At 44.8% G+C, this 20,157-nt stretch overlaps 1 protein-coding gene across 1 annotated transcript; it reads left to right on the plus strand.

Moving 5' to 3' along the window:
* Nucleotides 1-763: 763 nt before the first annotated feature.
* LOC140122351 (transmembrane 4 L6 family member 4-like) lies at nt 764-14,439 on the plus strand. Its single transcript, XM_072143109.1, has 5 exons — nt 764-1,222; nt 9,664-9,753; nt 10,664-10,800; nt 11,796-11,985; nt 13,978-14,439. Exons 1-5 carry the CDS (start codon nt 1,049-1,051, stop codon nt 13,993-13,995), a joined length of 609 nt encoding a protein of 202 aa, XP_071999210.1. The 5' UTR covers nt 764-1,048; the 3' UTR covers nt 13,996-14,439.
* The last annotated feature ends 5,718 nt before the right edge of the window (nt 14,440-20,157 follow it).

The raw sequence follows: 20,157 nt of genomic DNA on the forward strand, positions 1-20,157 counted from the left end.
GAGGCAGCCTATCCAGGGAAGCTTCACCACAGGGATGACAGATGCTCTTGACCACCGTGCATAAAGGTACATCACAAGTTCCGAACCTATATTATGCTTGGGAGGTCAATAATGATGGGTGAATCGTAGCTCTCCAATTGAACATTTAGATAACCACTGTAAAGTTTTGAGGTGTCTCCCTCTTGGTTCCCCTGCTGGAGGTTACATGAAATGTTTCACTTTGCTTGTGGTGTTACACTTGTTGACCGTAGTATTTTGTAACTAGCAAACACATTATCAAATTGAGACTGAGAGTCCACAGGTCATCAGTTTTACCCACCATCCACAAATACGGTGGAAGTGGATTATCTGCTATATTTTCTGAATGTCTTTATGATCAATTTGGTTCATGGTCCTGCACAACCTGTGCTCATATTAATCTGTACTTCATAACTCTTTTTTCCTTCTATTTCCAAGGTCTTGTATACTGTTATAAATGAAAACCTTTAATAGAGATATTTTGATTATAACTATGACATTGAAATGGGCTTTATGTTTTTATATGCACTGATATCACTAACTATCATAAAAAATGACCAATCGCTAACAATTCAACCACAGAAAACACCACTGAAAGGATTTCACTTTTAACAGAGAGTGAGAGGATAATCCCTCACAAATTCCAATCAATAGTTAATCATTGAAGTTAAAGCTAAGGAAAGGTTACGTATGATGAAATTTTGGGTTGTAACATGGGAGGTATTTTAATATCTGTATCAGGGTGGGAAAGGCAGATCAATGAAAGTATCCTGTTCTTTCAAGTAGAATATTAACAGAGAATATTAGTTGTCATAGCAAAATTTAAGGTTGTTACATACGTAATTTCATTTATGGGATTCCATTGACTGTGGTCATATAAATGACTTGGTCACTGTGAGATAACGGAGAGGGCATCAGACCAGCTGTGAAGAGGCACCGGCGGCTCACCCGGATTATTCGGCTTTGGACTCGAGCATCGGGCAAGCTCCAGACACTCCACTAACAGACAGAACATTTATATATTGCCAATATGTGTTCTGGGAGCTGCGCAAAGTGCCTGGGCATTGCCTTGATTCCTTTAGCTATTTTGTGTATTCTTGCAAACATCCTGCTATTTTTCCCTGGAGGGAAAGTTGCAGACAACAATGGACACATCTCCGATGAAGTCTGGTATTTTGGTGGAATATTGGGATCTGGGGTTCTGGTAAGTAATAGTTATAAGGATACTCATATCTGTATTTATTTGTTACCTAATGATGAAGATTATAGGTTTTTATTTTGTTTCTAATTACCACTGTGAATTTATATGCATTCATATCATTATGTTGGGTGGTGGCTTTGTTTTAGAGGAGGTGGAAGGAGTGGGTATGTATAAAATAGTCTGGTACTTGTCAGACTACATTTACAATTTGCATTTGTTTCAACTATACTGCATAATAAAACTTGCCTTAACCAAATTTCTTTTAACTGTTTTGTAGTCACCTCCCAAAAATGAGCAGAAACAAAAAACTGCTTAAAAAAAGCCTATAATGTCTTAGGCCTTCAGTCCTCTCACTTATTTCTGCACAAACTATAATTAACATTAATAAATGTTGTCATTACAGAGTAAAGGTTACAGTAGCTGATGGCAAAATGCTTGTTTTTCTTGACCAGACTTGAGAGCCTGTGCCCAGAATGAGCAATATGTAATTTATTCTTCCTACAGTGGCCATTGAAAGGATTTGTGATGTGCACACAAGTAATAATAGGGCAGTCTTTCATCTAAAGTGTTAAATCTCAAAAAAGTGTTTTCCAATAAAAAAAATTATGACATTAGTAGTGAATGAATATATTAAGTATATGTGTACATGTGTATTTGTGTGTGTGTGTATGTATGTCCGCAAACGGAATCTGCACCTCCACATTTACAATCACAAAATTTGCACAGTCGCTCTGTTTGACTCAAGGAACATCATAGACTCAGTTTTGAGCCCAAATTTTCACCTTGCCTTTTCTAAAATCCACTTATTAACCACCATATACAGGAGCCATTGTCTGCTGCTGCTGTAGCAGTTAGAAGCCGAGCCGTGATTGGTTGCTATTTTGTCACAGGTCATTAATATGAACTCTGAGCTTTGATTGATTACTATAGGCAATGAGTATAAGACGCTTATGTGTGAGCTAATATGGATAGAGATACAGAGCTAGGGGGAGATTTATCAGAAATGTTTGAGGTTAAACTGTTCCAGTTGCCCATGGAAACCAATCAGAGATCAGCTGTAATTTCATAAACAGCTATGGGAAAATATAACTTGAGCTTTGATTGTTTGCCATGGGCAACTTAAACAGTTCTGCTCTCAGACACTTCTGATAAATCTAGCCATAGACAAAGTGACAGTCAGAGGCAGTCATAGTCAGAGACAGACAGACAGTCAGAGACAAAGAAAACCAGAGTCAGAGACAGACAGAGATAGTCAGAGACAAACAGAGCCAGAAATGAAGACAGGCAGGGCCAGAGACAGACAGAGACAGTCAGAGACAGAAATGGACAGAGACAGTCAGAGACAGTCAGAGACAGAAATGGACAGAGACAGTTAGAGAAAGTCAGAGACAATCAGAGACAGCAGAGACAGAGAAAATCAGTAACAGAGAAAGTTGGAGACAGAGACAGTCAGAGACACTCAGAGAGATCGATAGATACAAACAAAATATTTTTTTGTTAATCGATTCTATTTCGTTATAGCTAAGAACAGTTATTTACTATCCTGAACAATGCCAGGACTTACAGCTAGTGCATAATAAACAATAACTTCAATTACCTCCCAGTGTTCATGTGAATGGCTTCTCATAGGCTTCTGGGGAATTACATAATTGTGCTACCTGTGTCATAGAGAGGGTACAGATAAAGGAACTCCGCTCTTCTGCTCTCATAATTAATGTATTGGCTTCTTACAGGTACAGATACAATTGAATGTTATAGCTACAATAATACTCCAGCTTCCCGTGTCAGGGTTTTCTGGGCCCACGCTGACCCCAGAAACCTATGCTGCATTTATTCAGTGCTACAGGCAGTCCATTACGGTGCTCAGTACTAACAACCATTATGTCTGTCAGCTTATAACATGCTATTATTTTCCACAGAATGGTGATTAGAGGGGAATCTCTCTTATCCTTTGTACGAAACGGTATGATGTTGCACGTGTGTGGCACCGTATCGCTCCGTGCGGCCATTGCCGTCTATGGGGGACGTTTGTACGGTCACCAGCTTGCGTTCGTGTGCATGGGACCTTACTGAAGAAAAAAAAATAACCTATGCCCTTGTGGGCTGCACCATGCAATCAACAGCAGGATCCACCATATTTGGAACAGCCAGCTCCAAGTGACACTAACCCATGCTCTACAAGAGAACCCATATTTCATCACAAAGATGATCTGAGATAGAAATCCAAATTTCTGTACTCTCAGCAAAATTCAGGTCATTGGCCTCAGTAGGAATGAACTCATGTTCTGGAAATATACCTGAGGGTATTGACCTTGCCCATAGGTTCAGAAGACCTACCAAATCTTCACTATGAGATGTCACTGATTGAGCTAATAGCAAAGAATTTTAAGAAAATATATGTGCAGGGCCATTTAAAATCTGCAGTTTATATCTACTCTGTCTACAGATCATTGCATCTGTCTACATTGCTACCATTGTCGGCTCCTCACATCAGTTTTTCCTAGAATACATTTTTACAGAAATCTATTTTAACAAATATAGGAGTCAAAAAATGATATGTAACAAAGTGTTTAAAATGTTGCTAAAGTTATGAGCAAAAATGTGTCCAGTCCTGGGAGCAGTCAGAGGAGTAAATTTTAATTTAATTGAAAATGACCCTTTTCTCAAAAGTTCCTTCCTGGTATTAACCAGTGTCAGTGATAGCAGATAACCACAATCTTGGCTATTGAACCCGTTAGATGTACAAATCCCCACTAGAACTATATAATGGAGTAGCGATAAGTTGTAAGGAGCCTTGCAGGACTTTATAGGAAAACACACATTTGCAATATAACATAGGACTTAGTTTTAAAAATATTTTTCCTTACTACATATATTTAAAATCAAAAATGTTGCCACAGAAAAAATAGCTGATAATAAAATCTAAAATATTTAACCTGGATTCTGTAAACTGAAGACCTGTGAGTCTAACTTCTATTGTGGGGAAAATATTTGTGGAGTTTGTTAGAGATGCTATCCTGGAGCATCTCTCTGTTAATAAACTTATGACCCAGATTTAGGAATCAGTCCTGTCAGACTAATCTGATTGGCTTCCATGAGGAGGTGAGTTCCAAACTGTGGTTGTTGTATATCTGGATTTTTCCAAGGCATTTGATACAGAGATGCATAAAAGCACTTGGCTTAGTGATAAAAAACAGAGGGCTAATTTTAATGGCACATTCACAGATTTGGTTGGCGTCACCAGTGGTGTGCCACACGGTTCAGTATTGGGCCCCCTTCTTTTTAATATTTTTATAATCGACCTTGTAGAGGGTTTACACAGTCAAGTTTCAATATTTGCAGATGATACTAAGTATCAAAGTAATTAATACTGAGGCTGATAGTATAGCATTTGTCACGGGTGCTCCCGTTTCCCACTTCTAGGTCACCCGTGCCCTTATCCAAGCTCCAGTTCTCCCGGGGTCCGACTCACCTGTCGTCATTACTGCTCCAGCTCCGGTGGTCAGACGCACGTGTCCGCGCCTCCTAGGGTGCGCGCGCACCGACTCCCACAGATTTAAAGGGCAAATGCACCATTGACCATTACTGGAATTCGTTATAAGCCAGCCTCTTCCTGCACAACCCGCCGGATCTTTGTGCCTCACAGCCATTGAGAAAGCTTGCTATGTATGCCTTGTGCCTATTCAGCAATTTCCTGTTGTGACCACAGTTCCGTTATTGACTTCGATCTTATGCTGCCTGCCCTAACCTACCGCTACGTCCCCGACTCTGATACTGTGCTGCCTATCTCGACCTCCTGCCTTATGATCCTTTACTATGCCTTGGCCATCACCGCGGACAAAGTCACGCCTGTGGAGCGACCTGGTGGTACCATGCCGCAGCAAGTCCAACCTACTTTGCGGTGGGTTCTGGTGAAAACTGTGTACCTGGCTTACGTTCTTTATAAGAGCAGTGAGACTATGGAACTCTCTACCGCAGGAGGTTGTTATGGTGGACTCTATGTACATGTACAAGAGAGGCCTGGATGCCTTTCTGGAGAGCAAAATTCTTAAAGGTTGGACCTCATGGACTCGCTTCTTTTTTCCAACCATGCCCCGTAAAAAGGGCCCTTAACAAAAATACAGTATTTCACAGATATAATTCAAATTGGTCTCTATCAGTCCTGGTGTACACAAATTCAGTTGTGCCTGGTTTCCAACCCCGTATCTTCTGACTTTAGGGTCAGCAGATATCTTGTCTGATGCTGTGGAGCTGAGCTTCTCTTTCTCTGCTCCCTGCAGCCCAACCCCCCCCCCCCCCCCTGCATTCCAGGAGGAGCTCACACTGATAGACACATCAGATCTAGCAGTGTGTTGTGGTAGAGATGTAGCAGTGCTGACTGTGTCATTGTGTGTAATATGCATCTCATGGATCTCATCATCTCATCTCTGATCTGTCTCATTTCTCTTTCTATGTGTCATATACAAGTACAATGTTCAGAAGGTAAATGAAACTGTAAATAAACGTTGTACCTTGATAATCAAACCACATTGTCAGAACACTGTATCTCACAGCACTAGAGGAATCATGAAGCGTCTGCCCACTCTCTGACAAAATTACACTGACCATGACTGAGTTATATGAGCTAAAACAGCAATAAAATTGAGTAAAATTGGAAAAGTAAGGGGTTAAAAATAATTGTAAATATCACTAGGGGATTGAAATTTGAGCATTTTCTTTTGTGTGCAACCCCCTTTAAAAAGCTTCATAGAAAGAAACATTGGGAAAATACGGGTTTTCAGGATTTGATGCAATGCATTTTGTAAAGCTTATTTGTATAGAATGTAGTAAAGAATGCAAAAACAAAAAAAATTACCAATGCTATTATAGTTGTAACCCACAAAGGCAAATTAAACATATGATTTAATTTTTGTTTCCTTATAAATTACATATAAATTTAAATGGTGCCTTTGGAAAACACAATTAGGATTAAAAAAAAGTTATGGTTATGTCAACCAATAAAGGTCATGGGAGATGGGGAAAATGATAAATTGCCAGGAAAGGATGAAATATCTAGATGAGATCTAGATACTACATACTATATTGGGGAGAAATTAATTAAGATAGGCGTATTGAAGGCCCTTCATCACTCTGCATGCCGGATAAACTAGAGATCTGCCGTCCCTCTAAATCCAGGTCAGACCTGGTGGAGATTACAGCAAATGGCTGTGCTGGTTTTTAGGTAGAGACTACAGTAAATATATTCACCTCTGACAAAATGTCGGAAATGGAGCTTTTTACATTCCTTGTCCGCCATAAAACTATGTACAGATTTATTTTTTTGGTTATTTTATATAAGCCCCCCTCACACCTTATGGATTTATTAGATACAGCCCCCCTTATCTCCATGGATTCCTTATGTTCAGCCTTACGTGAGCCCAGTGGCGTAACTAGGAATGAGTGGGCCCCATAGCAAACTTTTGGCTGGGCCCCCCCCCCCCACCTTGCCGATGACCACGGCACCTTTTCCCATTCCCTGCCCTGCATCCCTTCCCTAATAAAAAATCCCCTAGGGCCTCCCTTAACTAATAAAAAATCCCCTAGGGCCTCCCTTAACTAATAACAAATCCCCTATGGCCTCCCTTCTCTAATAAAAAATCCCCTAGGGCCTCCCTTAACTAATAAAAAATCCCCTAGGGCCTCCCTTAACTAATAAAAAATCCCCTAGGGCCTCCCTTCTCTAATAAAAAATCCCCTAGGGCATCCCTTCCCTAATAAAAAATCCCCTAGGGTCTCCCTTAACTAATAAAAAAACCCCTAGGGCCTCCCTTAACTAATAAAAAATCCCCTATGGCCTCCCTTCTCTAATAAAAAATCCCCTAGGGCCTCCCTTCTCTAATAAAAAATCCCCTAGGGCCTCCCTTAACTAATAAAAAATCCCCTAGGGCCTCCCTTAACTAATAAAAAATCCCCTAGGGCCTCCCTTCTCTAATAAAAAATCCCCTAGGGCCTCCCTTCTCTAATAAAAAATCCCCTAGGGCCTCCCTTCTCTAATAAAAAATCCCCTAGGGCCTCCCTTCTCTAATAAAAAATCCCCTAGGGCCTCCCTTAACTAATAAAAAATCCCCTAGGGCCTCCCTTCTCTAATAAAAAATCCCCTAGGGCCTCCCTTAACTAATAAAAAATCCCCTAGGGCCTCCCTTAACTAATAAAAAAATCCCCTAGGGCCTCCCTTCTCTAATAAAAAATCCCCTAGGGCCTCCCTTAACTAATAAAAAATCCCCTAGGGCCTCCCTTCTCTAATAAAAAATCCCCTAGGGCATCCCTTCTCTAATAAAAAATCCCCTAGGGCCTCCCTTAACTAATAAAAAATCCCCTAGGGCCTCCCTTCTCTAATAAAAAATCCCCTAGGGCCTCCCTTAACTAATAAAAAATCCCCTAGGGCCTCCCTTCTCTAATAAAAAATCCCCTAGGGCCTCCCTTCTCTAATAAAAAATCCCCTAGGGCCTCCCTTAACTAATAAAAAATCCCCTAGGGCCTCCCTTCTCTAATAAAAAATCCCCTAGGGCCTCCCTTCTCTAATAAAAAATCCCCTAGGGCCTCCCTTCTCTAATAAAAAATCCCCTAGGGCCTCCCTTCTCTAATAAAAAAATCCCCTAGGGCCTCCCTTAACTAATAAAAAAGCTTTCCCTATACAAATAATAAACATATACTTACCCACCGGTCGGTGATGTCTTCTTCCCTTTACCTTCACCTCACGGGAGAAAATGGCGGCTCGGCTCCTCCAGGTTGCACCGCGCGCCTCTGGTCACGTGACTTACGCGACCTGACGTCAGGTCGCGTCAGTCACGTGACATGGGCCGCGCGGTGCAACCTGAAGGAGAACAGGTGGGCGGATCGCCGACGCAGGACTGGTAAGTAGTGGGGCAGAAACAGGGGCGGGCGCAGGGACAGATACACAGGGGCGGGCGCAGGGACAGATACACAGGGGCGGGGAGGGGCCTTATCGTGCCGTATAGCAGGGCCCGGGCCCCGGGCCTCGGTCGGACCGGGTCGGTAACGGCGCTGCGCAGCAGACATCGGGATGTGCCGCCCCACGGGCCCCTGAAGCTCCCGGGCCCCGTAGCAACCGCTACGGCTGCTACGGCGGTAGTTCCGCCACTGCGTGAGCCCCCCAGCAGCTCTGGGCCCTGGATATGGTGGCTACTGCTGTGCTATATCCTGATCTATCACTGTCTGGGGAAAGGGGGTCAGTCTTGTATCCGGTTGTTGCGGCTCTCCTGCTCTGAAGAAGTAATGCCACCTTGCAGCCTATCATGCTATGGACCAGGATGAGCACATATGGCAAAGAAAGAGAAGGTGACACTCACCACTATGAGGAACTTCTTTATTCAATAAACAATGCGGCACGCTGAAGATGCGCTAGTGAGTGCGAAATGGCCCGTCACCATCAGACTCCGCTTTTACCCCTGTACCACAATGTTTGTTGAATAAAGAAGTGGTGAGTGCCACCTTCTCTTTCTTTGCCATATGTGCTTGTCCTGGACTATGCCATTTCGATTGAGCAACACCATTTGGGAACTCTATGGATGTACTATTTTGCTTCCACGTCTGTATTTCCATCTAGGACACTTGTGAGGGGCCCGGCTGGGGTGGATAGTTCGGAGACTCTGTTTCTCCCTGTGGATCTATCATGCTATGGGTTGTGGTGGCTGTGAGCCAAGACTTATGCTGGGCCCCCTAGCTGCCACGTCAGGAACCACAGCTGGACTACAATTTATAAAGGAAGTCAAAAATCTGTACACTGAAGGCAATTGGAGGGGAACAGAACTGGCCCACGTGTCATCATTATGTGAGGTGGAATGGAACATGTCATTTTTGTTTATGGTGGTAGCAAAAGGGGGGGAAATTAGTATTTGCAGGCCATGCACAAGGAATTGAGACTTTACTGGCATGCTTAGCATGATAAATATTGCACGCTATACATAAGAAAATGCTGAAGATGCGAAAAAACTGCTGCAAAAATAATTATTTCCTGAATAATCAACTGTAGCAGTGACAACAATGAAGGGGGGCTAATCGTCATACAGCCAGGGGCCCTTAATAGCCTTAATCCACACCTGATGCTGTGCCAATGAGACTAAGGAAGTTTAGCAATAATTATTTCCTGTAGTTTTCCATTTTTATCTTTTTCCTGAAATCAAGAGACTGACACAAAGAATAGCTCACAATAAGGTAACATGACAAATGTATATAGATTTTACACTTTCACCATTCAGTTTTTATTATTACGCTATAACAACAGCATTATAATGCAGGGAACTTAGTTTTGAAAGCCAAGGTTAGTATAATACTCTTAATAATAAAATAAGAACTACATAGCTTAGTGTATTTCCAGAACTATGTGAAAAAAAAACTTTTCAGTGCAGTTTGATAAATATATTTATATCCATTTTCCTTTGTAGATGGTGTTCCCTGCCCTCGTATTTCTGGGGTTGAAGAATAATGACTGCTGTGGATGTTGTGGAAATGAGAAATGTGGAAAGAGATTTGCTGTAAGGACAAAAAGCTTTCTGTGTTGTAAATGTAATGTAAAAAATGTATTTGATTATTTTTATTGTAATATGTTAATTTGTAGTCATCTTTCAGCAGAGATAAAAGCTATCATAATATCAGCCCATAAGGATAATATTTGCAAAGCTGCAGATAGGGCTTGGAAAAGAAAGATCTTCAATGTCAGATTGGTGGAGGTCTGAGAATAGGACTCCCTACTGATTTGGGCTCCATTGTCTGTGTAGTGGCTGATCCCAGCTGTTATTAGTAGCTGATAAATGGGAGTCCTGACTGTCCTGACATTTTAAGGTTCATTAAGCTCACTGAACTCAATGTTGAAGGATCTGATTGGGTAACTGAACCATAATGCTCACGCCCACAGGTAACATCTGCTAATGGATCTGGCACCAATTACGGGCGTTATCCTTTAAAACTGCCGGGGAGTGATAATCCTCAGGAAAATGGTGGCACATTGTAGGCATTAAAATAGCGGCATTTCTAGAGTTAACAACCGCAATCAGTGCCAGCACCAATCGTTAATGTTGAGGCCGTCTTCACACGTTGCGCCATGTTTTTTCTGCGGTTTTGCCGCATTCCAAAGCCTTGAATTGTGATCACATGCTGAGGTTACATTGCGTTTTAGGAAATGCAGTAGAAAAGCAATGTATCCTTAGTATGTGATCAAGGCTGAAGCCTTTGGAATGCATCAAAAACACAGCAAAAGACGCGACACAACATATCGCGTGAACGCGGCCTGACGGTGTGGGGGTCAGCCGAAGCCGAACTTTCATTTAGCACTAATTACAATAAAATATCGAATTAGCGATTTGTTCTCAAACATTTTTGACCTACAGTATGTGTGTAACTCTTTATATGATATAATTATCATATCTTTTTTTGTTTCTCCTGAAGATGTTTTCTTCTTTACTTTTTGCTGCCATTGGATTTGTTGGAGCCGGCTACAGCTTTATCATCTCTATAGTTGGAATACATAAGGGTCCAAAGTGTGATATTGGCAATGGAAACTGGACATATGCTTTTGATGGAGGGTAAGTGGTTGTAGATCCTAAATCTGTAATGTATATCTTCTGAAATGCATGTGTATAAAGATTACCTGTCATACCTGGCACATATACACTAAATATATGGAAGTGCCTGCATCTGTATTTATGTAAATGGATATTTCGGCGCAACATGGATGTAAATGCTACAACAGATGTAGCAGTGTTACACTGCTAGAATATTGGAATCCTCCAATAACACTAGCAGACACTGCCTCGCTATACAATAGGAACGCTGGACCGCACTGAAAGAGGTCGGGGTATTCATGAGGGGGCGGGACTAGGAGGCGGTGACTGCCATATCAAGCCTGGCAGTTACCACCGACCTATGGAGTGGGAGGGGTGGTACGGGGCAGAAGCAGCGCCTCGGACTGCCCCCTCATGAATACAACGCTGCTAGCATTATTGGAGGTTTCCGATAACGCTAGCAGAGTAACTCTGCTATATCTGTTGTAGAACTAGGAGCTGCTTGTGCCTTTTTTATAGGTGACAGGTCCTCTGTAATGTTTCCTTGCCTCTTTTTTACCTGAAATGCACCACTGATATGTTCAGTCAAAAGATGGACTAACATGAAAAACACATGTAGCCTATTAACAAGATGTATATCTCTGTAGCTTCTGGGTAGTTTTAACCTGCTGTCATTTTATTCAGTCTTGGGATTCAAGCTTAGTACTAACACTTATTGGGGCATATGCGCTGAAAAAGTAGCAATTTAGACGTACTAACGTCTGACGTTAAATGATAAATCTGGTGTAGTGTGTTTGGTCTTACACTGTACCTCTTATTTGTTGGCTTAGTTTACACTAGAAAATGTGCCAAAATGTGAATTCTTCTGCTAACGTTTAGTGCATTCTGGACCAGGCACTTTTGATATGCAGCCTCTTTTATAAGGTCAAGGTTTTTTTGTCTTATAAGTTTTTTTTAAAAAGAGAATATGTTCTGGTATTTTTCTTCTTCAATTACCTGTTTGTCTTCTCTTACAGAAATTACTTAGGGCACCCCAGTATTTGGAGCACATGTGTAGCGCCTAAGGACATAGTCCCATGGAACCTGACGCTGTTCAGCTTGCTTCTGATAATGAGTGCGGTCCAGGCAGTTCTCTGCGCTATACAAGCTATCAATGGTCTTATAGGGACTTTCTGCGGAGACTGCAAATGTTCTTCATGCTGTGGGGTAGGTCATATTATATCCTCTAAACCAGTGTAATCCCATCTTCTTAGCCTGGTGGCTAAAGTTTTAATTGAGTATAAATAAATAATATATAAAATTATATATATATACACATAGAAAAGTTCTTTAGTGGCACTGCATCAAACAAAAATTGTAGTGGGTGCACGCTCCACAGGACCAGCCACGTCCCCAAGCAAATAAGAAAAATTAAAAAATGAACGGCACCTTAATAGTAGTGGAATAACTCAATTGGTGTTTATTCCCAAGCTGCTACGTTTCAGCTTCCTCCGAAGCCTTTCTCAAGGTTGATCACTTAAGCCTTAATCACATGTTAAAGTAACATTGCGTTTTAGTAATGCAATGGAAACGCAATGTTACTTCAACGACGCAATGCATGGTGAGAACACACCCTGACACAAATTATGCAAATGAGTCCAGGGGGGGGGCTCCAGGTTCTATAGGTGTTAATGGAGCCTGTAGCCCCCCAGGCTCATTTGCATATTTTTTAAAGACTTTTCAGAAGCTAAAAGAAGAGCAGATCCTGCCAGAGGGGCCAAACACCAGTATGCAATTGTGCCGGTTTACAATCTTCCTAGTCATCTTAGTGGTAGATGACCTTTAAGTAGCCTCCATATTCCGTTCCATAGCACCTAGAAACATGCTTTTTGCTTCATATTGAAGATAAGAATTATTGATTTAAGCTTTCGGTTCTGTGAGGTACAGAACTGAACATACAGGCGCTTAAAAAATAGATGGGAACCAGATCTTTAGTTGCAGTTTGCATTTCCAATTAAGTCTTTAGTTGCCTGTATCTGTGGTTCTGTAGCTCACAAAGCCTGATGTCATTTGAAAGATGAAATCCTTATCTTTAATACAACACAAAAACTTGTTTCTATATACTATAGAACAGAAGATAGTGGCTTCTGAGGTGTTACTACCTCTGCAACTACTAACCTTATCTCATGCGAAAATAAGGTGAAAAGAGTCGTATTTGCCTGAGATTGGGGTAGGTTATATTATATAGATAAATAGGTGAGATTTTGCATAAAAGAGGAAATTCGACAAAGGGTACTTCATATTCTAGCTGAAGGTGATAGTAGTTTAGTGGGGTAAGACCTGATGATAGGTTCTCTATAAGCCAGTGAACAATCATAGGGACACTTTAGGCCAGTGATGGCGAACCTTTTAGAGACCGAGTGCCCAAACTACAACAAAGATCAGCTTATTTTTCGCAAAGTGCCAACACAAAAATTTAATTTGTGATTTATACTCCCTTCTCTGTCACAGTTTTCATTGATACCAGCACCTGAGGACACCAATATGGCAGAAAATAGTCCCAGGTAGAGCTGTCACATTAAAATAGCTCTGTGCACAGCAGGTCCTGGGCTGTTTGGGACTGCAGGAAGATAGCTGGAGTCCTCTCTGGTGAAGGCCTGGGTGCCCACAGAGAGGGCTCTGAGTGCCACCTCTGGCACCAGTGCCATAGGTTCGCCATCACTGCTTTAGGCTGTTACATGCTGTTAATGGGGCACTTTGGAAAACTAAATTGTGCAATGAGCTTACAATCCTGCACACTACACATCCTTCATACACTGAACCACTATGATGATACTTCCACCTTAGAGTTTGACCTGGAGACTTAGCTCCCACCCACATGAATTTCCAGATCTTACCCATGAACTTTGCTTCCAAAGTCCTACACTTCACAGTGGTCATTATATTACAAGTGGTCTTATATTGGCTGATCTGAGTGAACCTTGGTTACATCAAGACAGATATTTTATTTTAAATGAAACCAGGAAAGATTTTTTAAATAGAAAAAGTCTGGTGCCTAAAATTGTAGGTCACAGCATTGGGTGTGTGTTGTGTTGGAGTACAATTACTCCTTCGCTGGATGCTAACTGACATTATTACACACAGGTAGAAATGTACCTAATACCTGTAATATGCCTACCATAGTATACCTAATACTTTATATTTTATATTCTTCTGCAGGGAGAAGGAGCTGTCTAAATCTAAATTCCTGTAAATGACTATAGAAAACGGGTACCTCTTATACAAGACCATCAAAGAATGACGAGCACGGCCACCGCTCTGACTGAGGGTCTTATAAGAAAGTAGAATATCTCCTCCCTAAATGTATAAAATGTGTTCACAAAAGCAGAAGATAAGCCCATCTCACGACACAGGCAGCTTCCCATCTTGTATTTATTTGCATCAATAATAAGACTGTGACTTCACTTGTCATAGAAAGTAATTTCTATCACTGTCGTTGTTAAGGTTCACCTCTTGTCTAGACACAAACACTTAGTGATATGTTGGGACACACCCTGTGCCAAGGATCCAGTGCCAACGCTGTGGCCCCATGTATTGATGTAGCTATCACTATGACCTTCCTATTACACGTAGACAGTATTAGCAATCAGGTAACAAACGTCGCTATATTTATAGCCCTATTCCCACCTTCAGATGGAACCCAGAGCTTCCATTAAAAGCATTGAATTTGTGGCTTCTAATCCATGGAACTGATGATACGGATACACACATCTCAACATAGTTGGGCAAACAATGGTCATGCAATATGCAATCTTGAAATGTAATGTAAATTTAAACGAATATACATGCACAGCTCTGCGTTATCTGCATATTAGTTATGACATAAACGATTGTCAGGTTGACTTTATCTACATACTACAACCTTTCCATTGTTTTTCTGCAGTGGCGTGTTAATAAATTGCTTGTACGTGAACGGCAGTGACCTTGGGGCTCCAGTCTATCATCTATTATACCAACACTTCAATGTTCTGCATTATTTCCCTGCCTAATGGTATCCTACATGTGAAACAAAGCAGAACATTTGAGTAATATTTATTTGTTTTTATATAAATAAACCCAACCTTGTTACTTTTCTTCTCTTTCATCGGCTGTAATTACATGTTTTATCTGGTTACACACATACATCAGCACACACTGGGAGCCGTGGCTTTGCTGTATAGTAGACGGCTGTGTGTAAGGTGTGTTTTATTCAATAAAGATTTTACACTGTACAGGCTGTTCTGTCATTTATTAATTGTGAAATAGATATTTTATTAAATATTACACAATACTTGTAAGGGCCCATGCATAGAGGTCTATGGCACCCAGTCATGTTGTAGTGAGCACACAGTGGGGCAGATTTACTTACCCGGTCCATTTGCGATCCAGCGGCGCGTTCTGTGCGGTGGATTCGGGTCCGGCCGGGATTCACTGAGTTCCTCCGACGTCCACCAGGTGGCGCTGCTGTGCTGAAGTTCCCCAAGGCCCGCCGAAATGCACTCAAGTTCACCGGCCTATTCCTAGTGAAGGTAAGTGCAAGTTCCACGACCCTTTTTTTTTTTCAAATGCGGCGGTTTTTCCGAATCCATCAGCTTTTTGTTCGGCCACGCCCCCCCCGATTTCCGTCGCGTGCATGACAGTGCCGATGTGACACAATCCGTTCGCGTGCGCCAAAATCCCGGGCAATTCAGCGCAAATCGGCGCAAATCGGAAATATTCGGGTAACACGTCGGGAAAACGCGAATTGGGCCCTTAGTAAATGACCCCCAGTGTCTTACCACACCATGACTTTGCCGAACGTGTCCTATGTTTTGCAGTTTTTATGGCGCAGGCGCTCAGCTTTCATAGAAATGGGGGAGGAGTTAGGAGTGCTCACCTCCCTCCCTCCCTCCTCCACCTGACCATGTGCTACACCTGAGTACGGCCCAGGTGAGCATACAGCTGTTTCTAAGGGGCCTTATATGCATTGATTTAAGGTTATAAGACTTTATCATTGAATTTCTAGGATTTTTTACTTATGGCTAAAATGCACACTATTAATAATTTGCCTCTAATACTAACAGTGAAAAGCGCATACTGTACTGATAAATAGGAACATGCTGTCACATTAAAATTTGATGCAGTCTGTAAATACACAAACTGGATATCTATAATTTAGATATCATATCATCAAAATTGAGTGCAACACAGGATTTGGTGGTCAGGTTGGGAGATCATCAGCTGACATCAGGAAGAGAGGGACATGTCCATCATGACTCATAAGATAAGATTTAGCGTGTCCAATAAATAAATACTGACATCAATATATGTATACTGTTGGAATATACTGACAATACAGAAAAGAATATAGCTACACTAAGACACTATTGTAGCATGTTTCAAACAGATCAGCTCATTCACACATTGTAGGGTACTATGGACCCTACAGTGTGCACCCAAAACTGGGTCAGGAAGTAGGAGCTCTCCTTACATAGACTTTTCCAATTAAGGCCCGAAAAGGTGCATGTTTTCTACATCCTGAGTACTGCCTCTATCCACCATTAGGAGGCGCACTCTGCCTTATTCAGCTTCCATTCAACCTATCAGAGCAGTAATAGCTTTGTAAATCCCTGTGTAGTGAGCTCCCTCTAGTGATGCTTGCTGGGTACTTCAATAACATAGTAGGAAAAGACGATTGACTAGTAATTGCAGGTAAGGCCGGGTGCAAATTACGTTTTCGCACTGCCTGCTGCCGTTTCCCGAAGGTTCCTGAACCTGGTGGTGCAGGAGAGGAAAAGAGGGAAGTAGGAGGAGTTGTGCTGTCCGGTAATCCTGGGTAGTGAAGTATATGCACCAAAGCGCTTCCCCTCCCAACTCCCCTCACAGTGCCCTCCAGCCCCCAGCAGCTGTGCCAAACCAGCTTACCTCAGTGTCCCCCAGCTCCTCTAACAGTGCCCCCAAAGCAGCTCCCCCCACCCAGTAGCTGTGCCCTTCCCAGCACCCCTCACAGTGCTGCCCAATCAGCTCCCCTCATATTCTCCCTCCAGCAGCTCCCCTCATATTCTCCCTCCAGCAGCTCCCCTCATATTGTCCCTCCAGCAGCTCCCCTCATATTGTCCCTCCAGCAGCTCCCCTCATATTCTCCCCCAGCAGCTCCCCTCATATTCTCCCCCAGCAGCTCCCCTCATATTGTCCCTCCAGCAGCTCCCCTCACATTATCCCCCAGCAGCTCCCCTCATATTGTCCCCCCAGCAGCTCCCCTCATATTGTCCCTCCAGCAGCTCCTCTCATATTCTCCCTCCAGCAGCTCCCCTCATATTCTCCCTCCAGCAGCTCCCCTCATATTCTCCCCCAGCAGCTCCCCTCATATTCTCCCTCCAGCAGCTCCCCTCATATTCTCCCCCAGCAGCTCCCCTCATATTCTCCCCCAGCAGCTCCCCTCATATTCTCCCCCAGCAGCTCCCCTCATATTCTCCCCCAGCAGCTCCCCTCATATTCTCCCCCAGCAGCTCCCCTCATATTCTCCCCCAGCAGCTCCCCTCATATTCTCCCCCAGCAGCTCCCCTCATATTCTCCCCCAGCAGCTCCTCTCATATACTCCCCCAGCAGCTCCCCTCACAGTGCCCCCCAGCTCCCCTCACAGTGCCCCCCAGCTCCTCTCATATTCTCCCCCAGCAGCTCCCCTCATATTCTCCCCCAGCAGCTCCCCTCATATTCTCCCTCCAGCAGCTCCCCTCATATTCTCCCCCAGCAGCTCCCCTCATATTCTCCCTCCAGCAGCTCCCCTCATATTCTCCCCCAGCAGCGCCCCTCATATTCTCCCCCAGCAGCTCCTCTCATATTCTCCCCCAGCAGCTCCCCTCATATTCTCCCTCCAGCAGCTCCCCTCATATTCTCCCTCCAGCGGCTCCCCTCATATTCTCCCTCCAGCGGCTCCCCTCATATTCTCCCTCCAGCAGCTCCCCTCATATTCTCCCCCAGCAGCTCCCCTCATATTTTCCCCCAGCAGCTCCTCTCATATTCTCCCTCCAGCAGCTCCCCTCATATTCTCCCCCAGCAGCTCCCCTCATATTCTCCCCCCAGCAGCTCCCCTCATATTCTCCCCCAGCAGCTCCCCTCATATTCTCCCTCCAGCAGCTCCCCTCATATTCTCCCCCAACAGCTCCCCTCATATTCTCCCCCAGCAGCTCCCCTCATATTTTCCCCCAGCAGCTCCCCTCATATTCTCCCCCAGCAGCTCCCCTCATATTCTCCCCCAGCAGCTCCCCTCATATTCTCCCTCCAGCAGCTCCCCTCATATTCTCCCCCAGCAGCTCCCCTCATATTCTCCCTCCAGCAGCTCCCCTCATATTTTCCCCCAGCAGCTCCCCTCATATTCTCCCTCCAGCAGCTCCCCTCATATTCTCCCCCCAGCAGCTCCCCTCATATTCTCCCCCAGCAGCTCCCCTCATATTCTCCCCCAGCAGCTCCCCTCATATTCTCCCCCAGCAGCTCCTCTCATATTCTCCCCCAGCAGCTCCCCTCACATTATCCCCCCAGCAGCTCCCCTCATATTCTCCCCCAGCAGCTCCCCTCATATTCTCCCTCCAGTAGCTCCCCTCATATTCTCCCTCCAGCGGCTCCCCTCACATTGTCCCCCCAGCGGCTCCCCTCATATTTTCCACCAGCAGCTCCCCTCATATTCTCCCCCAGCAGCTCCCCTCATATTCTCCCCCAGCAGCTCCCCTCATATTCTCCCCCAGCAGCTCCCCTCATATTCTCCCCCAGCAGCTCCCCTCATATTCTGCCCCAGCAGCTCCTCTCATATTCTCCCCCAGCAGCTCCCCTCAAATTCTCCCCCAGCAGCTCCTCTCATATTCTCCCTCCAGCAGCTCCCCTCATATCCTCCCCCAGCAGCTCCCCTCATATCCTCCCCCAGCGGCTCCCCTCATATTCTCCCCCAGCAGCTCCTCTAATATTCTCCCCCAGCAGCTCCCCTCATATTCTCCCTCCAGCAGCTCCCCTCATATTCTCCCGCAGCAGCTCCTCTCATATTCTCCCTCCAGCAGCTCCCCTCATATTCTCCCCCAGCAGCTCCCCTCATATTCTCCCCCAGCAGCTCCCCTCATATTCTCCCTCAGCAGCTCCCCTCATATTCTCCCCCCAGCAGCTCCCCTCATATTCTCCCCCAGCAGCTCCCCTCATATTCTCCCTCCAGCAGCTCCCCTCATATTCTCCCCCAGCAGCTCCCCTCATATTCTCCCCCAGCAGCTCCCCTCATATTTCCCCCCAGCAGCTCCCATCATATTCTCCCCCAGCAGCTCCCCTCATATTCTCCCCCAGCAGCTCCCCTCATATTTTCCCCCAGCAGCTCCCCTCATATTCTCCCTCCAGCAGCTCCCCTCATATTCTCCCCCCAGCAGCTCCCCTCATATTCTCCCCCAGCAGCTCCCCTCATATTCTCCCCCAGCAGCTCCCCTCATATTCTCCCCCAGCAGCTCCTCTCATATTCTCCCCCAGCAGCTCCCCTCACATTATCCCCCCAGCAGCTCCCCTCATATTCTCCCCCAGCAGCTCCCCTCATATTCTCCCTCCAGTAGCTCCCCTCATATTCTCCCTCCAGCGGCTCCCCTCACATTGTCCCCCCAGCGGCTCCCCTCATATTTTCCCCCAGCAGCTCCCCTCATATTCTCCCCCAGCAGCTCCCCTCATATTCTCCCCCAGCAGCTCCCCTCATATTCTCCCCCAGCAGCTCCCCTCATATTCTCCCCCAGCAGCTCCCCTCATATTCTCCCCCAGCAGCTCCTCTCATATTCTCCCCCAGCAGCTCCCCTCAAATTCTCCCCCAGCAGCTCCTCTCATATTCTCCCTCCAGCAGCTCCCCTCATATTCTCCCCCAGCAGCTCCTCTAATATTCTCCCCCAGCAGCTCCCCTCATATTCTCCCTCCAGCAGCTCCCCTCATATTCTCCCGCAGCAGCTCCTCTCATATTCTCCCTCCAGCAGCTCCCCTCATATTCTCCCCCAGCAGCTCCCCTCATATTCTCCCCCAGCAGCTCCCCTCATATTCTCCCCCAGCAGCTCCCCTCATATTCTCCCTCCAGTAGCTCCCCTCATATTCTCCCCCCAGCAGCTCCCCTCAAATTCTCCCCCAGCAGCTCCTCTCATATTCTCCCTCCAGCAGCTCCCCTCATATTCTCCCCCAGCAGCTCCCCTCATATTGTCCCTCCAGCGGCTCCCCTCATATTCTCCCCCAGCAGCTCCTCTCATATTCTCCCCCAGCAGCTCCCCTCATATTCTCCCTCCAGCGGCTCCCCTCATATTCTCCCCCAGCAGCTCCTCTAATATTCTCCCCCAGCAGCTCCCCTCATATTCTCCCTCCAGCGGCTCCCCTCATATTCTC

This window comes from Engystomops pustulosus, chromosome 3 (genome assembly GCF_040894005.1).
Source record: "Engystomops pustulosus chromosome 3, aEngPut4.maternal, whole genome shotgun sequence".
Taxonomy (NCBI): domain Eukaryota; kingdom Metazoa; phylum Chordata; class Amphibia; order Anura; family Leptodactylidae; genus Engystomops; species Engystomops pustulosus.

Bases quoted from the DNA above. Each gene is read 5' to 3' on its own strand.
- LOC140122351 (XM_072143109.1), top strand. From the start codon at position 1,049: ATGTGTTCTGGGAGCTGCGCAAAGTGCCTGGGCATTGCCTTGATTCCT. The intron at 9,754-10,663 runs GTAAGGACAAAA...TTTCTCCTGAAG, and splicing joins AATGTGGAAAGAGATTTGCT to ATGTTTTCTTCTTTACTTTT. The intron at 10,801-11,795 runs GTAAGTGGTTGT...CTTCTCTTACAG, and splicing joins ACATATGCTTTTGATGGAGG to AAATTACTTAGGGCACCCCA.